The following is a 24,624-nucleotide window of genomic DNA, read 5'->3' as shown; positions in this document are numbered from 1 at the left end:
GAGTGTCATTCACATGGTAGCCTTTGTGAAAAGCCCCTCTGGAAATGCGCCATGCACAGCCTGCAAGGCCATTTGCAACAGACCTGGGGAGAAGAACCCAACCCTGTGAAAGAGCTATGGTCCTACCTGGGGTGGGGAGGGGGCAGTTTCTGGGATGAGCCAAGGTGGGCCTGCTCACCTCTCCCTTCCCTTCTTCCTCAGGGCTCTGGACGCTACTCTATCTACATTGCCAATTACGCCTACGGTAATGTGGGCCCTGATGCCCTCATTGAAATGGACCCTGAGGCCAGTGACCTCTCCCGGGGCATTCTGGCGCTCAGAGATGTGGCTGCTGAGGCTGGGGTCAGCAAATATACAGGTATGCAGAGTGACATGGGAGGTGGTATGCTGGAGGGGCTGGGGCTGGGGGCCAGGGCCCTGCAAGGCTGAGTCTAATTCATCAGAGACCACAAGGAAAGGGTGGCCTTATGTCCCTGGTGAGGGGAGATGAAGGCTCCATTCCATCCTGCCACCCACAGAAGGCTTCTCCCACACTGCCTCTCCAAGCATTGGTGAGATATCTGGCAGGTATGAGTTTTGGGGTACCCAAGAGGGGACATCTGGCTTGCTGGAAAGTGGGATGTGAGAACACCACAACATCATTTTCTCCCTGGAACCTCTTGCCCCACTGCCTCTGGTAACCTCAATGACGGGTGAGCAGGTTCTGTAGGAGAAAACTGACAAATCACAAAAGCCGAGATTTAAAGCATTCTTTATTGCCAAATCGCAGATGAAATTATTTACTTACACATAAGCAACCAGGAATTGAGTGCTAAATCCCTAGGCTTCAGCTGGATCCCGTCTCGGATAACTGAGCTCAAAGAATTGAGTTCTTGTCCCAAAACCTCTCCAGCACTTTTTTTTGAAGGCACGCTCTCCCCTCATCTTTCTGGTTGGGGGACCTATTGTCAGGCTCTCTGACAGGGAGATCTTTCTAGGGAAGGCTGTTTTTCTAATTCCAGCACGGCTGCTGACTAAACTCTGATAATCTGCCAATAGACTGCTGATGGCAGAGCAATCCAGTTCCTGTTTTGGGTGCCAAAAATCAGGAAGCCAGAGCTGTACACAACAACTTGTCATGTGAACTTAAGCCACATTCATACCCGACCTGCACTTGGGACAGAGAGATCCTCTTGTTGGTCGGCCTTCCCAACATATCCATCCCAACGTGTGCAGCAGAGGCTTCCAAAGTGGCAGCCTCCCTGAGTCTGAATCCTGGGGCTGGAAGGATGGTTGAGGGGTCCTTTGGGGCACCACCCTGCCTCCAGACACCTGGGTGGTGGCATCATCTCAAAGTCCTGCCCAGAAAGGGTTGTCACTGCCTCTCCTGAGTTTACAATGCCTTTCCCTAGCCACTTTTCACCCTGGTGAAAGGGGGAGATTAATGTTGACCTGTCTTACAAAGTTTGTGGGAACAAATGACTAGACAATAAAATGGTTAGCACAGCTCAAGCCCCATCTAAGTGCCTGAGAGCTCCGCGCGTGAAGGTACCATGGAAAGGCTGTGTCAGTAATAAACTATGTTTCCCCCGGAAAAGAAATAAACATGCAGGCGCTTCAGCCTAGATTTGTACAGTCAATTTTTTCTGCATAGTTCCCAGTTCTGTGCACTGGGCTGGCTTGGCAATTAAGTGCCTTGATCTTGCAAGGGAAGGGGGGTGCACTGGGGGGATGAAGCACTTGAAAATGACAAGGTGGAAGGGAGGCAAGGACTGGGAGAGCAGGCTAGACACAGAATAAAAGAATCTGGAGGTTGCGGCTGGGTTTGAGCATGAAGGGGGCATTGTTCACGCTGGCTGGGCTGGCACAGAACCGAGGAGCGGGAAGGAGGAGACCCAGAGGAGGCAGATGAGGAGCACAGTGGGGATGGAAGCACCAGCCAACTGTGCCGGCTGGGCTGGAAGGACGGGCAGTTCAAGGAAGAAGCAGCAGCTTTGGTGGAGGAACAGAGGGAGGCTGGGGCAGCTGGCGTGCCCAGAGGACGTGTTCGAACAGCTCTGCAGACTTCCAAAACCCATTTGGCTGACAAGAACCTATTTGGCCCACGATGTTACTATTCTGTCTGCGCGCCTTCTCCAGCCCACCCTTTCCCTGCCCGCCAAGCCCCCAACACTACCCTGCAGCCCCCCTTGTCACTCAGCTAATGACACATGGACATCTGGCTGGAAAACTAGCCCGGAGTGTCCCCCACCCCCGAGCCCCAGGAATGGACCCCAAATGTAAGGGCCGCCATGCTGAGCCCGGCCTGATGGCTGAGGCTTTGGGCGCGTGGCCAGCACTCAGCACCACTGTGGTGCCAGGGGGCCTGAGAAGCTGGGAGGAAAGCAGGCAGAAGGGGCAGGCCATGTCCAGATGTGCACTCAGGGAGCTGGGAGGTCCCTGGAGCCAAGCCACACAGCACCTGCCTGCTAGAGAGCTGTATGACCTGGGAGAACCTCCCATTTTACAAAGAACAGACGGAGATCCAGGGAGGAGAAGGGACTCGCCCAAGGTCACACAGGAGGTTGGTAGAGAGCTAGCACTTAGAGCCCCATCTCCTCCTGATGCTTAAACTGCCACAGCCCGCTGACCTTTCCGATGACCTCCAACTTAAGAACCCTGCCAGCCTGCAAGACAGGAGGGGCTGTGAGGGGAGGCCCACACCCACTGGGATGACAGCCCCAGGCTGGCACCCGGACTTGAGGCAGCCCCACCCGGGTTGTTGTGGCTGAAGCAGCTGCCTGGCTGAGTGTTCAGGACAGCGGGGGAGGTCCAGCCACCCCAGGGCAGGCTGGGCAAAGGTGCTATCCAGGTACCGGCCCTCAGCACTGCGGGAGGGGGAGGGGAGGCCTCCTCTCTAGACATTATCCATTTCCGCAGCTGCAGCTGCTCCGCTGGGTCACAGTGCCATCTAGTGGCCACCATGCCAGCTCTCCGGGGACTCGAGGGCCCCGGGAGGGTGGCCGAGCGAGAGATTGGGAGAGAAACTGGGGCAGTAGGAAGACCACTCTCGCATCCCCTGGTCCCCAACTTCCCCAGCTGCTTGAGGCCTCTTGAAGCCGGGACAGTGCCGGGAGCTGCCCTGCCTGGGAATCCTGGGAACTGGGTTCTGGACATGGCCAAGGCCCTGGCATGGAACCAGATGGAAAAAGAGGAGGGGAAGGTGAGAGGCAAGAGTCCTGCACTGCCTCTGCGGTCCAGGCCCCAGTGACCTTGGGCATGCCCCTCAGCTTCTCTGAGGACATTGAGCTAGCAGGTGAGGGGACAGGGTCTGGAGCCAGGCCACAGGTGCAGGTCCAGCCTACCCTGTGCATTACAGCCTAGGCAGTAGTGGGCAAACTATTCTCCCAGCCTCAGTTTTCTCACCTTCAAAATGAGAGTGTTGTGAGAACGAAAGGAGGCGCACATGGGACATGGCTGGCACATGGCCTGGCACACGGGCAGTGCCCACCTAGTATAGCAAATACCAACACCTCCCACTCTGAGGCTCTGCCAGAGCGATGCCAGGGCCCTCTGCTGGGCACCTCCTTGGTACAGGGAGCACTGTGCAAGGTACAGGGGGATGCACAAGAGAAGCAGGCCCAGCCCCTGCCTGGGAAACATTCTCTGTGTGTCCCCCCAAACCTCCAGTCCTGGGCATGGCCAGCGGCATCTTCATCCCCATCCCCTCTGGGGTCCATCTCTCTGCTCTCCTTCCTGCCTGCCCTGCCTCCCCTAGGCCTCGCCTCCTCCCCAGGAACTCTGCATTTTGGCCTCACCCTTTGAGGCAGCATCTGTCCAGGCTGCAAGTTGGTGATTAAAGAAGCCTTAAAAGAAATTCGGAAAGAAAATGAAGGTGGATTTATGATGTCGGGTGGGGAGTTTTGCTGTTGGCTGGGAGCAGTGTGGAACAAAGCGGAGGGCAGATCTGATTTATAGGAAGTCATTATTGAAGGAGACGGAGATGCCTAAAGCCCAGCTGAGGCCTTCTGGCAGATCCTCACCAGTGAGCTCAACCAGGGGCTGCAGAGTGGGGGCCAAGGGGCCTCGTAGCTTCCCAGGTGGGCGCTGGCCTTTCATCGGGAGTGAAGCCAGATCTGACAGCCAGGGACCAGGCAGGGCTGGAGTGACAGGCTCCCCAGCCAGGGCCCGGGACCCCCAGGAAGTGCAGCACCGGCCTGCTAGGGGTACCCAAAGCCCAGGACACACAGAGACCTTTTCCCTGGGGTGTCAGATGCATTTGATGAGTATCGGGGGGAACATTACGTTTCTTTTAAAACAAACACAGATATGTTATAGAATTGAAATGTAATTTTTGTGTGCATTTTTCTCAACACAAGAGATTTTAAAGAAATGTCAAGCCTGTGGCTAGCCTCTCTGGGTTATACCCCTAGGCTACACCCCCAGGCTTTGCCAGTGCAAATCCCTCCTCTGTCGAGAGGAAACAAATGATGGGGCCTGTCCTGCTGCCCCACCCCTTGCCTTAACATTCTGCAGAGACAGGGCAGGAAGGATGAGGGTGGGTGTATCCTTGTCTAATACCCGCCACACAGTCAAGTCCTGCCCAGCCTCTGAAGGCTCCCAGAAGGCTTGGGAGTGGCAACACCGGCACCTACACAGTTATCTTGTCTTATAATTTTTCAGGAAATTTAGGATGAGAGACCCTGTTACCATCCTGCACTCGATCCTCACACCCCATTTTCCAGCATGTTTACACACACACACACACACTCTCTCTCTCTCTCTCTCTGTGCCCATTCCTGCACCACGTTTCCAGCATTTCTGCCCTACTCATTTACAATATCTTGGATGCTCTTGGCAGCCTGCGAATCATGGCATTCACCAGAATCCTGTTTCTATTAAGGTCTCAGCAGATGGCCAAGTTCCCTGGCTGAGGGGGCTCACCTCAGAGTCTCTGCTGATGCAGAGGGTGCAGGGCTAGATGGGCACAGGGATCGGCCCCCAACATGCTTATCCTGTGTCCACCCTGGAGGATGCATTCATTGCAAAGTAAGCTAGTAGCAATCTTGGAGATCTTCTCAATTCCCACCCACTTTACAGGAAGGAAACTGAGGCCTGGAGAGCATGCTTCCCGTGATCCTGAAGGAGGGGAGGCGCAGAGGCCAGGCAGGAAGCAAGAGGCTCTACCTTAGCACCACGAATCCTTGTGCTGCCTCATCCCTGGGTCCTCAGACCCACAGCTTGGAGAAGTTCAGCTGCATGCACACCCTCCCTCCCCACCATCTTTCCCTGTCTCATCCCCCAGTCCCTGAGGGCTGGCCCAGATGCAGTCTGAGAGATGGATTGCCTGCACCCGATTTGTACTTGGGTCTGCATTGCCAGCGTGCCAGGGCTCAGAGGTAAAGGGATGGTTCTTGAGGACAACCAAGGCTGCCCTTTGGGGGTTGGGCCCAATGAACAGATCATCAGAGTGCCAGAATGTGGCTAGGGGAAATGGGGACCTCTAAGGGGCATTTCCCCCTCTAACTCCAGCCCCTACCCAGCCTGATGGGCAGGGTGAGCAGAAGCCTTCAGCAGGGATGGGCAGGGAGGAGCAGTCACACCCTAACAGCAGAACAAGGAGGTCTTTGAAGCCTGAAAGTGCTGGGAAAAAATAAAGGGATATTATTCACCCAGCAGGTGGTAAATAGTCCCAGCTAATGACTATGTGGCACCTGACATTTTCCAAGGCACCTTCCAAAAACCAGCTCACTTAATATTTATGACAGCCCCGAGAAGGAGCCATTATTATTATCACTCTTATGTTCTAGCTGAGAAAACAGAAGCCCAGGAAGGTTCAGTGATGAGCCCAAGGTCACACAGCTCAAACTTGGACTTTCTGATCCCCGGTGCTGTGGTGTCTCCCACAACCAGCACTGCCTCTCCAGCTCCGAGAGAATGCGCTGGCCTCAAATTATAAAAGAATTAATTGATGCAAGGTGGAGTTAATTCCCTGTTAGAACATCATTCTCCAAAGCTAAATAAAGATGTTCCTAACTGCCCCCTGGGTGACCGAATTTGGTGTGTACTAAACCTTAAGAGATGGAGGAGAGGGAGGGTGTGACAAAGGAGAGAGGAGAGGAGGGGAAAGCCCTGGTAGAAGACATTTGCTGAATAATTGGCCTTTGACATTGGCCTGGCAGAGCGTAGGCATGGCAGCCTACATAATGATGGGTGGATTCTATTGGTTTGAAGAAGATTTGCTTGTCGACCTGGGAGTCGTTTCCCTGTGGCATCAGTGAGGGGTGCAGGTACCTGGCTGCCCCACCTCAGCCCCCAGTTGGGCCCCCATTGTAAGGTCCTCGGGCTGGCACCCAGGAGGCCAGCTTCCTGACTGTCGACTCACCTGCTCCCCAACTATGCAGCCAACTTGCCGAGAAGGAGGTGTGGGTAACATCTCTGTTATGGTCCGGTTGCCATGGCAATAAATTGTGGCTAATTAGTAGTGTGGTTACCATGGCAATTTTCTAGTAATTACAGGTTACAAATGGTACAAGGCTTCAACCCAACCCAATTAGTTAATTAGAAAGATTTAGAAATTTGTCCAAAAGGGAAATAACCTGCTTTGTAGAAAATGAAGGGAATATGTCACAGCTTGGGAGCCAGAGGCAGAGAGGAAATTGGAGGATGTGGAAGCGGAGGAAGAAGGATGGAGCTGCGTGGAGGCAAGTCCCTGAGTCCCACCTGGAATTTCCAGGGGCCCGGGCAGGGCTGAGGAATTCTCAGAGAAGCTGGTAAGACCAGGGCAGGGACAGTTGCCAGCAACCACTTAGTGGCACCTCTTTTAATGGGCAGAGGTGGTGCCCAGGTTGTGACCCCACATCCTTTCCTGCTGGCTTTAGGACAGGCCTCTGGAAGCCACCCACGCCACTCCATAGCTCCCATCATGAAGAGTGGATGCTGTGTCTTGGAGGACATTCCAGAGGAGCAATGTGAATTCAGTGGCTTCATTTTCATGCGGCTCGGGCTCTCTTTGGCAGCTAATGAGATTATCTGGGAGGAATCTGGGAGGCATCCAGCCCAGAATGTGTTAACTATGAGCGCAATAAGAGTGGCAGTGCCATCGCCCCACCTCATCTCCCTGGCCTCAAATGCCAGCTCTGGTGGGCAGGCTCCATTTGCATAGGCGAAAAAGGCCCCATGATTTCCCCTGGGGGCATCTCTCAGAGGATGGGAGGCACCTAGAGACCAAGAGAACCCCTGTCTCAAATAAGCATGGTCACTTTGGAGAAACCTCTGCCCCATCCAGAGGCGGGCCTGGCCTTTCTTTACACAGGTCTACTTGAGCTTTCGTTTATTTTTTTAAAAATCAAGTTCTTCTGGAGTGCTCTGATAACTCTTCTTATTATAGTAAACAACGCTTTAGAGCAGTACTTTTCAAACTTTAATGCGCACATAAACCACCCAGGGGTCTTGTTAGAATGCAGGTTCTGATTTCATTAGGGGCCTGAGATTCTGCAATTCTAGCAAGCTCCCAGGTGACATTCCTGCAACTGCTTCTCAGACCTGGCTCTGAGCAGCAAGGCTGCAGCGTCCACAGAGCCCTTTCATACAGCTCATCGTACAACATGATGTTTTGAAATAATGCAGACATTGTGGAATGGCTAAGTCGAGCTAATCAACATATGCATTATCTCACATACTTTTTTGGGGGTGACAACACTTAAAATCTACTCTCTTAGCAAGTTCAAGTATATAGTGCATTCTTATTAACTAAAGTCACCATGTTGTACAATGGATCTCTTGAACTTATTCCTCCCGTTAAACTGAAGTGTTGTATCCTTTGACCAATATTTCCCCAACACCCCTACCCCTAGCCCGTAGTAAACACTATTCTACTCTCTGCTTCTATGAGTTCAACTTTTTTAGATTCCACGTATAAGTGAGATCATGTGGTAGTTGCTTCTCTGTGCCTGGCTTATTTCACTTAGCATAATGTCCTCCAGGTTCATCCACGTTGTCACAAATGACAGGATTTTCTTCTTTAAGGCTGAGTAATACTCTATTATGTATATATATCACGTTTTCTTTATGCATTCATCCATTGATGGACACTTCGTATCTTCATTCCATATCTTGGCTATTGTGAATAATGCTGCAGTGAACCTCGGAGTGCAGATGTCTCTTCAACACACTGATTTCATTTCCTTTGGATATATATACCTAGTAGTGGGATTGCTGGATCATATGGCAGTTCTATTTTTAATTTTTAAGGAGCCTTATACTGTTTTTTATAATGTCTGTACTCATTTACATTCCCACCAACAGTATACAAGGGTACCCTTTTCTCTACACCCTTGCCAACACATGTAGTCTTTCATATTTTTGATAATGGTCATTCTGACAGGTGCATCTTACCTCATTTGGTCCTCTCAAAACCCCAAAGTAGAAAAAGCAGGTTGGACTCTCCCCCATTTTACAAATGAGGAAACTGAGGCTCAAGGGTAACGTAAATTGCCCAGGGTCACAGAGCTTGTTAGAAGCCAGGCTGGGGCTAGAAGCCGTGTCTTGATCCTGGTCGGGCCATTTTCTGCACAGTATTTCCAGCGTTTGGGGGCGTGGCTGAGGGAAGGCTTTCTCAGAGCAGATTTGTGTTCCTGGGAGCTGGAGGTGGGGCCTGGCAAGCAGAGAGCCTTCATTTGAAACCCACTGGGTGGGGGTGGTTTGTTCAGGACGTATTAAGGTTAGACTTCTTGACGTGGATAGCTCAGATTTGATCTTAGAGACTTCAAAGCCCAATGTGGAGCTGGCTTGATTTCTTTCCGTTTTAAAAAACATATATACTTTATTGGATTTCTTCCTTTCAAACTACAGAAGCAGTTCTTATTGCAACAAGTCAAACACTACAAAGACATTCAAAGAAAAAAGGCCAACTATCGTTTCTCTTTCCTTCCCCAAATCCTACCCCATCAAGGAAGGTAGCCAGTGTTCACAGCTTGGGGTGTGGCCTTTCCCACTTTTCTCCGAACTGAATAACTCTGCACAAACATATGTATTCAGAACTAGCATGTATTTTCCTATTTTAAAAAATAAAAGCAAGATCACACAATACCATTACTTGGTGAATTGCTGATTCTTTCAACCATATATCACAGGCACTCCTCCAAGTCAATCCATATGGATCTATGCAGTCTTTTTACTGCAGAATGGTTTGTCATATGGATGCTCCATAATCCATTCAACCCGTTCACTATTGATGGATGTAATTGTTTAACGTCAAACAAAGCAAAGTAAGCATCTGCGTACCTATAGCTGGGACCTATCCCTATAGGTTCTTAAAGCTGGGACATACCCAGTGGTCTTGACCAGCATATGTACCACTCAAAGTGAGAGTCGGGAGGCTGTTGGGGTATCTGTGACTTGACCAAAATGGTATGCTTAGAGTTGGGTTTAGGATTATTGTGGGTTTAGGATTTAAGATGATTGTTCAGCCACTTCTCTTAGAAGGGGAAGGCAGATGCTGGCCTCTGTGTGGGGGCCCCATGCCCGGTTGAGCTCCTTCCTTCCCTCTTCATCAGTGTTGTTACCTTCCACACAGATTCATGGAGACCATGAGCCCAGATTTAGGCTCAGGAAAGCACGGGAAGCAGAATTCCCCCCAGGCTCCTCTGAGGAGCCTCTGCTGCAGTTCCCCCCAGGCCTCAGAGGCAGCCCTGTCCTCCAGGTGGGCCTGGGGCTTGCTTCTGCCACTCACTGTGGGTCGATGTCTTTTCTAGGGGGCCGAGGCGTCAGCGTGGGCCCCATCCTCAGCAGCAGTGCCTCGGATATCTTCTGCGACAACGAGAATGGGCCTAACTTCCTTTTCCACAACCGGGGCGATGGCACCTTTGTGGACGCTGCGGCCAGTGCTGGTGAGTGGAGGCAGCCATGCCCTGTGCACCCTGACCCCTCACCCCAGACCCACAGAGGACTCCAGACTGCCCTGCCCCCTCCAGGATAGTCTCTTCTGGCTGAGGGAGAGCAGGGCAAGTCATCCTCTGCACCACACAGAGAAACGCTGCTTGTCACTTCCTATTCCTTAGCTCCCATGGCTCCAGCCACAGGGAGTGTTTGCTGCTGGGGAAAGGGGTCTGAAACTCCTGCCAATTGCCATCTTCCAGTACCTGAGATTGCCCGCGACCCTCCAAGTCCTGCTTGTGTCTCTCAGCATCAACCTATCCTCCAAGCTGCCTCTCCCCACCTTGGCCCCCTCCCACATTTATCTTCAACATTCAGTTCAATACAGTGAGCATTCATGGAGCCCCTACTAAGTGTCAGGTTGGCACTGGGAACCAGGGATGCCCACTTGAATCAGGCTAAGACCACCCTACACACAGAAAAGGCAATGACATTCTAGAAACAGATGTAGACAAAAATATCCGGCTGTAATAAGAAGCAGGATAAAACCCACACAAAATAGTGCCCCAGGCCCCCAGCTGTGCTCCTCCTCCTTCCTCTGCACTCATCCCCCACCCACCTCAGGGCCTTTGCACTTGCCATGGCCTCTGCCTGGACTGCCCTCCCCCTTCTCTACCTGCAGAACGTCGTTTAGCCTTCATCGTTCACCTCAAATATCACCTCTGCAGAGATTTTCCTCACTCCCTGTGCCACCTAGCAGAAACTGGTCCTTCCTCCTCCTGCTGCCCCTGGCATGCACGTCTTCCTCAGGCTCCACATTGCCATCATGGTTTGTCTATGAGCTTTACAAGGACTGGGTCACGGTTCTATTCATTCTTGATGCAAGGCTTGGCATCCAGTGCCCACCGGTAAATTCTGCTGAATGACAGAGCGGACACTTCCTGCAAGTTTTTGGATGTATGATTACATCCCATGTACCCCTGACCATTTTCCCCGACCTTGCCAATGAATGGGAGGTTTGATTTCACCTCCTTCTTGGAGGCATGGGGAAGAGCTCTGGCCTGCAGGAGTGGTGAGTGGGATCTAGACACAGAGATCAAGGGTCCTGCAAGCTCTGGCTGTTGCCAGCAGTTCACATCGAATCCCTGCACGTGTGCCAGTCTGTTCTCTTGGATTCTTGGACTTACGAGTACCTACCACCCCAGCATTCTGCCCAGGAGCTCCACTGTGGGGACTTACTGGCCCAGAATGCACACCCACCCCCAGCTTTTTGCCATTCATCTCCCTACCTTGCCTTACCTCTTATCCTTCTCTGGCAAGGCAGAAGTTGGACTCCCCTGGCCTGTCCTCCCACCTGGCTCACCCCTCCTAGTGCTATCCTTTGGCAGCAAATTTTCTCATTGCTGAAAAATCATAAAGCAAAGGGGAGGGAATAGTGGAGAAAACCTAGAGGATTTGATAAGGTGTTAAAGAGATGGAAGCAGAGGTGAGCGAACAAGTTGGAGTGGGAGAAGGTATCAGGCGGGAGGAGAGAGGTAAGGTGCTAGGCCCGTAATTGAAAGTCAGAATGATTGCAGGGGTTTAACAAGACATGTCAAGAGGGCATTCATCACCCAAACAGATGCTGCTGTGAAATACAGCCTGGCACCGATTATTCCCGTGAAAGGGAATCAGCTCCTTGTCAAGGTGCCTCATAGATAGGAGAGAAATGGGCCAACGCAGAAGGCCACCGACATTTGGGCCGAGGAGTTTGGCAGAGAATTAATGGAGTATTAATCCTAGGGATTGGAGGCTGCCCCTAGTCCTCTGCAAACCCTCTTTCTCAAGTCTCACTGCCTCTTCTTCCCACACCTCCCCCAGCTCCTTCTCTCCCCCAGGAGGACACTCAGCCTCCAGGGTTCTCAGGGGGCCCCACCTTGCCTTCTGGCAAGAGCTCCCTGTGTCCTGGGGTCTCTGATCCCCACTGCCTATTACATTGTCCTGTGGTCTGCCATCCCAGAGAGCCTGATGACCTACAGCTATTTGTCCTCTGAAAGAGTCAACGTGGGTGGGTGCTTAGAGTTGCATTCACCTCTGTCTCTCAAGCTATGCACTGGCCAGTGAGCAGCTAGGAGGTCAGGCCATCGCTCTAGGCAAAGCCACCCTCTCTCCTCCCCCAGCACCCACTCCGTGGATAGTATAAGCAGGTGGCATTGGGCACAGAGGCTTCACTTTCCAGGTCTCACCAGGCATGCTGTGGGCTTCTCTGTCGTGGCTGTAGTATTTCCTCTGCTGTCACCCACATCCCCGGTTTGCCTTCTGTCATGTTATTTATGTCTGTGCACTCATTCAGCAAGTATTTACTGAAAACTACCAGGCAACCACAGGCCCTGAGATAGATGCTGCGTGTACCCAGGTGAACCAAGAAGAGAGTCTTGACCTCATGGAACGTCAGGGATAGTGGGAAAACCGGACCCTAACAAGTCAACCACAAAGGAACGTAACCGCACATTGTGATCAACATGTTGGAGGAGAAGACTAAGAGGCTGTCAGGGAGATTGACAGGGTGGGCAAGATGAGCTGTCTCAGATGCGTGGTCAGGGAGGGCTTCCCGGAGGAAGTGACATTGTGGCTGAGAGCAGAATAACCAGGAGCTGGGTAACCTAGAGCTAGAGGGAGAGCATCCCAGGTAGAGACCAGCTTGAGCAAAGGCCCAGGAGCTGGAAAGATGGGGAGAGTGGGACCAGATCAAGACCAGATAAGGCGGACAGGACCATGGTCAGGCAGAACCCTGTGCTCCCCAGGCAGGAATTAGAACCTTCCCCAAAAGGATTGGAGGGCATGATCAGCTTAAGCAAAAGAGTGGCATGATCAGCTTAATGTCTTCCAGTGGCAGTGTTAGGGGTGGCCGGGAAGAGCCTTTGGTCCTCCAGAATTTCCCCCAGTCTCCCTCCCCCAACCCATGCCACCCCCCAAACAGGGTAAAAATAATATGCATGCTGGGCAAACACAGCTTGAACACAAGTCTCGGGTCTTCTTTTCGAGCACATGACTGTCCCACTTCCTGCCCCTATAGAGAGCTTCTGAGACTGCAGCTATGTCTCCCGTATCTCCTCCCGGGAACAAGATGAGAGTCACCCTCCCTAGTTGCTTGTCACAGAGCTAGAGCAGGCTGAGTGTTTGTGGAGTGTGCAGGGGATGCCGCCCTGAGAGTTCCTGCCTCTCCTCCCCAGGTGTGGACGACCCCCACCAGCATGGGCGAGGTGTCGCCCTGGCTGACTTCAACCGTGATGGCAAAGTGGACATCGTCTATGGCAACTGGAATGGCCCCCACCGCCTCTATCTGCAGATGAGCGCCCATGGGAAGGTCCGCTTCCGGGTAAGAAGGGGCCTCACCCCAGGAGTTCAAGACCAGCCTGGCCAACATGGCAAAACCCTGTCTCTACTAAAAATACCAAAAATTAACCAGGTGTGGTGGTGCGTGCCTATAATCCCAGCTACTCCGGTAGCTGAGGCACAGGAATCTTGAGCCCAGGAGGCAGAGTTTACAGTGAGCTGAGATCGTGCTACTGCACTCCAGCCTGGGTGACAGAGCGAGACTCCATCTCAAATAAAAAAATAAATAAATAAAATAAAATAAAAAGAAAGGGCCTCTCCCTCACTCCTCCCTACAGCACCACTGCAGGGGTGCCCCGGCATGCCATGGAGCTGCCTCGCTTCTCCCACCAGGCTGAGCAGGGCTTAAGGCTCTCAGGGCCCAGAGTGGGGGTGGGGTGACAAGGAAGGTTACACCAGGGGACGAGGGACTACAGCTGGGCTGCTGTAGGAGCTCTGGAGCCAAGAGTAGGAAGAACCAGGTCAGTAGAGGTGGGAGAGCAGCCTCCGAGGTGGGCCAGAGTCCTGGGAGGTGGACTGCACTCTCTGGATCCAGGCCATTTTTTCTGGTGGCTCCTGGAAAGGACCCAGCAGCTAGAGCAGAGAGTGTTTGTGGAGTGTGCAGGGGATACAGGATGGCATCCCCTGCACACTCCACAAAAGCCAGGCCTCAGCTTTTTAGACCTTTTCAGACTGACGTTCAAACCAAGGGCAAAGTGGTGGAGAGAATGGAAGATTGAAGCCACGGAGTTCCCAACAGCTGCCCCTAAAGACAAACAGCAGATGGCAGGCAAGGTGGCCTCAGAGCCCTCTCTGTGCCCCCTCCCTGAGCTGTTGATAGACCGATGCCAAGAATTCTTCAAAAGGGCTGTTAGTGACAGTGATGGAGGTGCCACCAGCATGAGGGGCATGGGTTTGGAACTTTCTCAGGGAGGGCAACAGAGGGCATGGGCTGGTTGAAGCTGATCTTAGGGATCCAGGACTGTTCTGCAGATACCTAGGTCTGCCAAAAACCCCTGAGGAAATGGGAAAGTTCCAGGGTTTTCCTGAGGCTTGAGGATCCCAGGGAAGTCCCCAGGGACCTCATGTCTGTGTAACCAAGAAGAGGCCACCCCTACCAAGTCCCTTCCCTGTAAGCAGCCACCTTGGGACGCCCAGGCCCAGCCACTCCCTCCCTGCTAAGGCTTGAGACTCAGGCTCCCTGGGCTGGGAAGAGGCATGCCCTGAACCCAGGACAGCTCGTCCTGGGATCTTGGACGATTTCCATCTTTATTCCACTCTTGTTCTCACCCAGCTTCTCAACAGGGATGATCTTGCTGCCCTCCCTCTGGGACATTCAACAATGTCTGGGGACATTTGGGTTTGTCACAGCTGGAGAAGGGAGTGCTCCTGGCATCTAGTATGCAGAGCCCAGGGATAGGGCTGAACACCCTACAGTGCACAAAGCGGCCCCACAGCAAAGGATTATCCAGTCCCAAATGCCAACGCACTGAGGGTGAGGAACCCTGTTAATTCTTCCGAAGGCCCCTCCCCAGAGCTCTCAGGAGCAATAATAATACTAATAATACATAAATGCCCTATTTATCAAGTGCCTTCCATGTGTCACGAACTGTGCTAAGCTTAACATATATTATCTCGGAAGCTCAGGCATCGAATAGAGCAACCCCAAGGGGGTTATGGGAGGTTTCCATTTTTATAGGATCAATAGAATCATAACGGCTAGAGATCCTGAGGTCTTTTTGCTCCCTGGCTCTTAAGGCCCAGCTCAACCCACCCTGACCAGCTGGCCAGGCTTATTCAACCTCATTACTCCTCTGATGGAGACAGCCTCTTTCCCTGGCCTCCCCAGAGCAGGCAGCTCGACCGCTGACCCAGCCTGCTCATCCCTGTGGCTGCCAAAGAGGGTCTGCAGCAGGAGGCCGAGAGCAGGCCCAAGTCGGGTAGAGGATGCTCCCAGAGACACCACCTGTACCTTTCTCAGCCCTCTCCACGTGGGCCCTGGGACTTAGACATGTCCCCAAGGTCTTTAGGGGAAAAACCCACCTATGATGAGGATATTACACTCAGAAATAGAAGATTGCCCTTCCCAGCTCTCCTTCTATTTCAGAGGCAAAAACACACCTGGGACCCTTTGCCTGGTCCCCCAAGGCCCTCCCAGTACTTTGGAGTCCCAGCTGGGCTATCCTGGGCCTGGGGTCTCCCCATTAGTCCTGGACAGGTGTAGCTGATACCGCAACCCCCTCAAAGCAAATGTCTCAAAAAATAAAAATAAAAAGGCTCCCAAGAAACAATGTAAGGTAGTAGAGGCAGCCAAATCCACAGCTACAGGTAACCTCTTTCACCTTCCCTGAGGCAGGTGGTGGGTAAGGCAGGACAGGCTGCCAGTGAGCTGTCTCATGCCCACTCTGTGCCAGGCATTTTACATGCAATCCTCACAACCCAGGCAGCTATTACTATTCCCACATTACTGATGGGGAAGGTGAGATCCAAGGGGGTTAGTAACTTGCCTAAGATCACACAGCTAGTCAGTGGTGGAGCCTGGATTTAGATGCACAGAGATTTCCGGTGCCCACCCAGCTTCTGACTCAGCACAGAGGAGGAAGGGTGCCTAGGAGAAAGGGCACAGAGTCCGGAATCAGAAGCCCTGGCCTCCCTACTCAGTAGCTGTGACATCGCAGTTCCCCTCCTTCTCCAGGACTCAGTTACCTCACCCGTCAAATGGGAACGCTAAAGTCTGTACTGCCTCAAGGGATGGACAGAAGGGATGGACAGGTGTGATCCAGACTAGGGATCGGCTAAGCACTTCACTGGTGTCTAGCACAACTGTTATTCTTCCCTCCTTCTTCTCGTACAAGCAGCCTGAGGTCTGTGTGGTCCTAAAGGCAGCCCCCAGGTCCTTTGGGGGAGGCAGGAGAGGAGCTTTTGGGTTGGGCTGTCTCTTATTTTTAATTGCCCCCACACTCCATAGAGGAGAGCTGGCCTCCCGCCCCAGCCCACTCTCCTGCCACTGACCCCCAGCCTTGTTTCCTCCAGGACATCGCCTCACCCAAGTTCTCCATGCCCTCCCCTGTCCGCACGGTCATCACCGCCGACTTTGACAATGACCAGGAGCTGGAGATCTTCTTCAACAACATCGCCTACCGCAGCTCCTCAGCCAACCGCCTCTTCCGGTAGATGCTCCATCCTGGCTCGTGGCTCTTCATCCTTGACAGCTGGTGGGAGGAACGGTCAGGGAGAAGGTTTAAGAATCAGAAGGGGAGGGTTCCCAGGGCCAGGGGGTCAGGCCAAGGTCAACACAGGTCCCCTGATGAAGAAACAGAAAGGAAGGAAGGACGAGGACTGGGCAAGAGGCTGTGGGAATGCAGGGCAAAGCCTGGCCAAGGAGCCGGCCTCTGCTATTGCAGGGAAAGGGAAGGGAAATGTGGCCCAAAGTGTGCCCAGAACCCAAGCGCCACAAGATACAAAGCCACACTACCACGAAAAGGGGCTACGGGGTCCAATCACTACCAGGAAAAGGGGCTACGGGGTCCAATCACTACCAGGAAAAGGGGCTACAGGGTCCAATCACTACCAGGAAAAGGGGCTACGGGCTCCAATCACTACCAGGAAAAGGGGCTACGGGCTCCAATCACTACCAGGAAAAGGGGCTATGGGGTCCAATCACTACCAGGAAAAGGGGCTATGGGGTCCAATCACTACCAGGAAAAGGGGCTACAGGGTCCAATCACTACCAGGAAAAGGGGCTATGGGGTCCAATCACTACCAGGAAAAGGGGCTACAGGCTCCAATCACTACCAGGAGAAGGGGCTATGGGGTCCAATCACTACCACAGAAAGGGGCTACGGGGTCCAAGTAAATACAGGTTTATTTACTGCAGGACTTCTCAGTGCCTTTAACTTGACCATAAATATTTTAATTTTCCAAAATATGGATGGAGTATTCCAAATAGGCCAGATCACAGGGCACTTCTTCCACAGATTTTTCTGTTGAGATTGGTGTTCTGCAAACCATCCTTTGGGAAATTCTGGATGACAAGGGTTCCTGGTAGACAAGGAAAAGGGTTTCAGAAATGGAGGGGATGTGCAGGCCTCTGAGCAGTGTGTCTAGGGAGGAAGGGCTGGATTTGCTGTGGCAATATTTCTCCAAGGGGACGTCCAGAGACCATTGACATCAGAATCACCCAGAGTGCTTAAAGTACAGAATCCCGGGACCTACCCCACAGCCCCTGACTTAGAATCTCAGGGGGTGAGGCCACCAGGTGATTCTCATCACACTGAAGTTTGAGAACCACTGTTGGGGAACTGAGCTCAGGGTCCCCCCATGAGTCCTGGATAGGTGGAGTCCTGGACAGGCATGTGGCCTGAGATGTCCCTGTTCCTGGCTGAAAACATTCCAATGGGGCTCAGGACCAGGTGGGGAAAGGAGGGTGGGCCAGGGCCTTGGATCCAGGACATGGGCCAGATCACCTGCTCGGCCCCCCAAGACCCCTACCCCATCTCCCGGGAGGGCCCAACTATTTATACTAAAAGGCATGAGTGTGACTAAGCGTGTTTTAAAATATAATTATTAACAAAGCATCAATCCTGACTGGATGTAATCACCCCCTGAAGGCGCTAGATTTACTAATTAGGTGCCTTGCAAAAAGCTTATTCACAACTTCCAGATAAATTGCAGAAGATCAATTGCTAGTTAACAGAGACACTGCTTTCCTTCTCTGGCTAATAAAGTGTCACTCGCCAGGAGGACGAGGCCTGAGCACTGAGGAATCTAGTGCTCCTGTCTCTGTGGCCCGAGAACCTAGTCTCTGTCTGCCTGCCCATCCTGCCCATCCAGCCTGCTTCAAATCTCCCAGCGTCCCCTGCAGCAGGGAGAGAGGGCTGGGTGGAAGGACAAGGCAGGCTGGCCCAGAGCTGTCAGTGGACAGAGCAAGTCACCACGTGGCTGCCCAATGGGTTAGTGTGTTTGCCTCCACACAGCAGCAGCAGAAGCCACTTCCCAGGTACGTGGCTGTGCCCCAAGTCCCTGTGGCAGATGGCTGGGTCCTGAGCACGCAGCAGAGAGGACAGCGAGAGGGGCTGCAGCTGGGACTGGCACTCAGCTGGCAGCTCTGGAAGTTTAACCCCCAACTGTCCCACACCACGGGGGCTTTTCACCTGTCACTGAACAGGCACTGTGGGCTCCTTGGCCCTGGTGCTCTCCAGGAACATGCCAGGAACTCTGTGGGGACACAAAGCCTCAGTGTGCTTGAGTCTGCACGTCCTTTAATGATACCTGCAGCATCCAGGGAACTCATCACCCAAACAGTCACTTAATGAGAGTGAAAGGGAGCCCTCTTAATAATCACAGCAAAAAAAAGAAGAAGGAAAAAAGAAAAAGAATCACAGAGGCAAAAAGGCATGAACAGGGACACTCCTAGGCCAACTGCGGTGTGCAGGGTCACCCCCTTTCACATCTAGCCATGTCTCCGACCTGCTCTTCACTCTCCACCATGACACCATTCCTGGTCTCCCACGGAGATTCCTGCACCTCCCCCAGCTGCTCTCCTTGTCTCTAGTCCTGCAGAGAGAGCCGTTGAAAATGCAAGTCTGGCCACACCCCTTTCCCACCGAAGACCTTCTAGAAGCTCCCCATTGCCTTTGGATGAAGTCCAAACTCTTTGACACAATCCACATAGCCCAGCTCGGCTGCGTCTCCAGCCTTGTCACTTTCTACTTCCCTTTTTACATCTAAGCAGCAGGCACAACAAGCTTCCTTCAGTTCTGGGCTATGCCAGGCCTCACCCTCAGGCTGCCCACTCCCGCTAGCCCCCAATTATCCCTCTTCATCTGAGCGACATGTGCTCACTCACCATGGTGGTCTCAGCTTAGCTGACCCTTCCTCTAGGGAGACTTCCCTGATTGCCCGAATCTGGGTGAGCTTCCCCAACTCTGGACTCCCCATGACCCACTCTCCCTGGGCCTTCAGCCCTCTGAACGGTGGTTACTGTTAACACGGACTCTGAGCTCCATCCTTTCTGCTGCTCACCATACCTCATGCAGGGCCCGGCACACAATAGTTGCTGCCTAAGAATGTGTTCAATGAACACAGAAATGCAGTGGAATTGATTGCTGGGTGTTATCCTTAGGACTCCTTAACTGCATTGTCACCTGAACCAAGAAGTGTCTCTGCACAGCTGTGGCAGAATCTGCAGGACACATATGGTCAAAGGGACTGTGGGCATCACACCCATGCACACCAACACACAAGCCCACCTCATGGGGCATCTGCCAGCTCTCTCTGCCACCCAGCCACCAAAGGCTCCAGCTCAGGGGACTCCGACCCCCTCCTGAAGCTATGACTGTATCACGGCCCTCTGGTGTTTCTCACATGCAACCTGCAATGTGGTAGGAAGTGCGATGCCAATTCTTCCTTACGCCCTACCTTCCCATCATTGCCCCACACATCTAGGGCAGAGCACCCAAGGCTGTGAGAATACACCAAGTGAGAAAAATTCTAGAGGAAAGCTCACTGCCATCATCAGCTGAGTGCAGAGAAAGAGCAGGACTTTTCTAGCAGACGTTTCTGAAATAAATAACATCAAGATTCAGAGTTCCAAACAGAACTGCTGCAACCCAAAGGGACCCCTTTCCTCTCTTTGCCTCTGGAATTCACCTTTGTATCCTGCAGACATGTGCTTGGAGCTTTCTGAGAGCCAAGCACTGTGTTAGATACTGCAAGAGAAGCAAAGATGAACAGTGCAAGGTCCCAGCCTGCAGAGAGCTCACATTCTACCAGGGGAGATCAGATGCATTTATACAGAGCTGTAACACAGGCAGAAAGTGATAAAGCCCGTGAAGAAAGAAGGGATTGCTTCCAGCAGGATGGTCCAGGAGGGCATGGAGGAGGTAGCATTGAGTGGGGTTAAACCCTGGGTAGCATCCAGAACTAGGAAACCCAGGGGCCACTTGAAGGACAAGGAAGGTTGGTTGAAGGTAGTTGTGTCCCTGCCCCTTCTTCATCCATCAACTGCCCTTCCCCAGGCTGCCTATAATTCATCCATTAGAGAAGGAAAAATCAATATTTACCAACATAAATTAAAACCCAGGCAGGGAACAGGCAGGGCCTGGGAGCAGAGAGTGGCTCCGTGGGCAGCCAGGTGGTAGCCCATGCACATTGGGACCCGGGGATGCTCAGGGGACAGAATGGAGCAGGTGGGCCTTCAGGTCCAGCGGCCTCTGAGACCCCACCAGAGCAAGCCTGTCTCCTCTCCTGCAGCGTCATCCATAGGGAGCACGGAGACCCCCTCATCGAGGAGCTCAATCCCGGCGATGCCTTGGAGCCTGAGGGCCGGGGCACAGGTGAGGGGCACCTGGGGGATCTGGCCTGCACTGCCCCCTTAGCACTGTTCATACACTGGGGTGAGGGCGGGAGGGATGGGGCAGCCAGTCCCACAGCAGAGCCACTCCTGTCCCTGCCACACTGAGGGCTGAGACTCAAGGGCAGGGGTGAGAGTGGAGATGGGAGAACCCTGGGGACGGCCAGGCAGGAAGCAGAGGAGAGGATGGTCCACTCCCCCAATCCCAGGCTGATGGGGGGTGGGGGAATGGGAATCTGTGGGTCTGTGGGCAGGAGCTTCTCTGGCCATACCTTGCCAGGTGGGGATGGAAAGGAGAGGAGAGAGCCCCTTCTGCTCTCAGGCAGAGGATCTTGCCATCTGACCCCTCCCCTCTTGGCGCTCAGCTTGTTGTCGGACAGAGCACTGGGCCAGGAGTCCCAGAACCCAGCTCTGCCATTGCCTCACTTTGTGGTCTTGGAAAAGTGACTTTACCCTCTGGGTCTTGTTCTCCACATTCATAAAATGGGGATAATTATATCTGCCCTCTTCACCTCTTTGGGTTGTAATGACGACCAAAAGGAGCCTATGTATATGCAAACACTTGGTAAATTGACAAAAAAAAAACCTGCGCAGATATAACAGGTGTGTATTATTCAAACCATAATAGAAAGACCAGAAAGAAGACCATGTGGTCTGAGTAATTTGCACACACCCTCTCCATGCAAAGACCAGGGGAAGGAAGGAAATGTCTGTCCCGTGAGTCCTATCATGAGGCTGCTGTTAGGAAGGATAGGAGATGGGTGCCAAGCCCCAGCCTTCCTGCCCCGGTGCTGTGCTTTCTCTGGCTCCCACGCCCAGGGCTGTGGATACTGCACTTGGTTGGGAGCGTCTCTCCTTTGTGGGTCTCCTGGATTACGGCCAGAGGTGAAATCTGCATTGCTTGTAGGGGGTGTGGTGACCGACTTCGACGGAGATGGGATGCTGGACCTCATCTTGTCCCATGGAGAGTCCATGGCTCAGCCGCTGTCCGTCTTCCGGGGCAACCAGGTGCGCTAAGACCTCAGGAGCCACAGATCCCAGCCCTGTGTGCTCTCGGGTACCTTGGGTTGGTGAGGGCAAGGTGCTGGGGTGCTGGCTTGGCCAGCATGGCGGGTAATGGAAGTCCCGGGCCCTGGAGGAGGGAAGTAAATTCCAGCAGCACCGGGAAGCTCAGGAAGGGCCGCCTTGGGAGAAGCCCTTGCCTGTCTGCCTTCCACTATCATTTATCTGCCAAACACTGTGCCCTGAGTCCCTCGGCTTTTGTCTCCTCTGTCTGCAGTGCTTCTCCTTCATTCAGCCAATCTGTCTTCACCTCATTCATTTTTCTTGTTTGGCTTCCTCTTTCTATCTTTTTCCTCTGCCTGCTTTCTTCTCTTCCTCCTTCTTCTCCCCCTCCCCCTCCCATCCTCCCTGGCTCCCTGCTCTTCCCACCCACCATGCTGATGCCCACCGGGTGTCTGCCTCTCGTAATCATGGTATCTCCCCTGCCAGGTAAGTATGGGTGTCTGCCTCTCACCCTCTCTTCAGGGCTTCAACAACAACTGGCTGCGAGTGGTGCCACGCACCCGGTTTGGGGCCTTTGCCAGGGGGGCTAAGGTCGTGCTCTACACCAAGAAGAGCGGGGCCCACCTGAGGATCATCGACGGGGGCTCAGGCTACCTGTGTGAGATGGAGCCCGTGGCACACTTTGGCCTGGGTGAGTCGGGGTCCGGTGGGGGACACTGAGCTGTTATCAGGATGCTGACTGATTCAGGGACTCACAGCCCGAGCATCCTTGGGCACTGCTCTACTGTGACAGCCATGGTGGACACCAGCTACTGGGGACAAACCCTACTCTGAGATGAGCCTGAGCTCAAGAAGAGGCGAGTGGGAAGTGCTGGTTAGATTTGCATGCATCTCACTTGCAGGAGTCCCCACCCCAGTGCCTCTGTGGAATTAGTTCACCTTGGGGTCAGAGTGTTTAATCCTCCATTTGTTCAAGGCTGTAGGCTTGTTCAAATGCTGGGCTGCACCAAACGTGTCCAAACCAGCTGTTTCCCTGGCCTCTTGGGAGCTGGTTCAGTCTTGGACAGAAGGCTTGGGAAACCATGCATTCTCAACGGGAGTGAAGTCACCCCAAAAGGGAGAGAGTGGGTTCTTGGCAAGGGCAGGGGGATGACAAAATCCTATCATATATATATATATGTATATATATATGTGTGTAAAAGCATCAGGGGCTGGGCACAGTGGCTCATGCCTATAATCCTAATACTTTGGGAGGCTGAGGCAGGTGGATCCCTTGAGCTCAAGAGTTCAAGACTAGCCTGGGCAACATGGCGAAACCTCATCTCTACCAAAAGTACAAAAAAAATAGCCAAGCGTGGTGGCGCATGCCTGTAGTCCCAGCTACCTGGGAGACTGAGGTGGGAGGATCGGCTGAGCCCAGGGAGGTAGAGGCTGCAGTGAGCCGTGATTGCACCACTGCACTCCAGCCTAGGCTGGAGTGAGTGAGACTCTGTCTCAAAAAATAAAAAAATCATCAACATGCATATAGCACATGAACAGATATACAGTATATCTGTGGCATTAATGGAACTATCACTACACACCTATTAGAACAAAAATTAAAAATAGCGACAATACCAAGTGCTGACAAGGATCCAGGTAGCTTCTGGAGATCAAAGAAACTGGATCTCTCCTACATCACTGGTGGAAATGTAAAATGATACAGCTACACTGGAAAATCGTTTGACAGTTTTTTTTAAGAAAAGAAAACAAACCTAAGCAAACAACTGCTACCCTATGACCCAGCTATCATATCGCAAGCCACTTATCTCACACTAATGAAAACTTATATCCACACAAACATCTTTACATTTGTTCGTAGTATCTTTATACTTAATAGCCCAGAACTAGAAACAACCTAGGTGTTAATAGTTCAAGTGACTGTGATACAGCCCTTCCATGGAATATTATTCAGCTATGAGAAGAATAAACTATTGATACGTGCAAAAACTTGGTAGATCACCAGGGCACTATGGTGAGTGAGAAAAGGGGAGAAAAAGCTCATCTCCAAAATTCACGTATGGTAGATTTTTATTTACATAACATTCTCAGAATGACGAAATTATAAAGACGGAAAACAGATTGGTGGTTGGCAGGGCTTAGAGATGGTGGAAGGGAGAGGGGTGGGTGTGACTATCATCAAGGGCAGCCCGAGAGGGTCTTTGTGGTGCCTCATGCCATGGCAGATCCCTGGGTAGGCAACCTGCAACCATTGGGTGAAACTGGGTGAAGGGCGCAGAGGAGCTCTCTGTACTATCTTTGCAATTTCCTGTGAATCTATAATTATTTTAAAATACAACATTTTAAAATAAATGTATGGGGGGAATTGGGGAAAAAGTCTAAAGAGGCTTCTGGCAGGGTAAGGGGATTACAATGATGGAAAAAACATTGAGAAACACCAGCAGGAGTAGAGGAGCCCAGAGTGTCTTCACTGAAATGCAATGGTTCAGAAAGCGCTGGAGTCAAACACTCCTAGGTTCAAAATCAGACACCTTCCCCAGGTGTTCACACCTCATGAGATGATACCATTTTAATATAAAAGGAATAGGCACTATGGTCTCAAATTAGTAAATACAAATGTTAATATTATACACACATCATATGTGCAGAAAAAAAACTGAAAGGCAATGCAAAAAGTGAGAACAGTGATTCTGTCAGAGTGGCTGGATTAATATAGTAACTCTCACTTATTCCAGACACAGTGCCAAGCACTTCACTCTTATTACTTCATTTAATCCTCATGACTACCTTGTGAGATGAGCAATATTATCCCCATGGTACACATGGGAAAACTGAAGATCAGAACAATTAAGAAACCTGCCAAGGTCACATGATACTTAAATGGCAGCACTGGGATTCAAACCCAGGCTTCCTTGAGCGTGTGGTTTTTATTTTCTTCCATATGTTTTGTTGTGTGTGTGTGCTCCAATTTTTATAGGGAACACATAATATTTATGTGTAGTCTGAAAAAGAAGCAATAAATATTTAGGGGACCCAGAGCCTGGTTATATGATGGTTTTCTTGGGCTATTTCACCCT

At 52.1% G+C, this 24,624-nt stretch overlaps 1 protein-coding gene across 1 annotated transcript in view; it reads left to right on the top strand.

Moving 5' to 3' along the window:
- CRTAC1 (cartilage acidic protein 1) overlaps window positions 1-24,624 on the top strand; it is a 150,986-nt gene that overhangs the window by 112,656 nt on the left and 13,706 nt on the right. The window contains exons 5-11 of the mRNA XM_008950759.4: window positions 202-358; window positions 9,714-9,848; window positions 13,047-13,192; window positions 16,222-16,358; window positions 20,443-20,525; window positions 21,450-21,550; window positions 22,070-22,238. Coding sequence (XP_008949007.3) covers window positions 202-358; window positions 9,714-9,848; window positions 13,047-13,192; window positions 16,222-16,358; window positions 20,443-20,525; window positions 21,450-21,550; window positions 22,070-22,238 — 928 coding nt within the window. The remainder of the gene's footprint in view (window positions 1-201; window positions 359-9,713; window positions 9,849-13,046; window positions 13,193-16,221; window positions 16,359-20,442; window positions 20,526-21,449; window positions 21,551-22,069; window positions 22,239-24,624) is intronic.

Source organism: Pan paniscus, chromosome 8, assembly GCF_029289425.2.
Source record: "Pan paniscus chromosome 8, NHGRI_mPanPan1-v2.0_pri, whole genome shotgun sequence".
NCBI classification, from domain to species: Eukaryota; Metazoa; Chordata; class Mammalia; order Primates; family Hominidae; genus Pan; species Pan paniscus.
The sequence above is the reverse complement of the archived record's forward strand: the minus strand, read 5'-3'. Positions and strand labels throughout refer to the sequence as shown.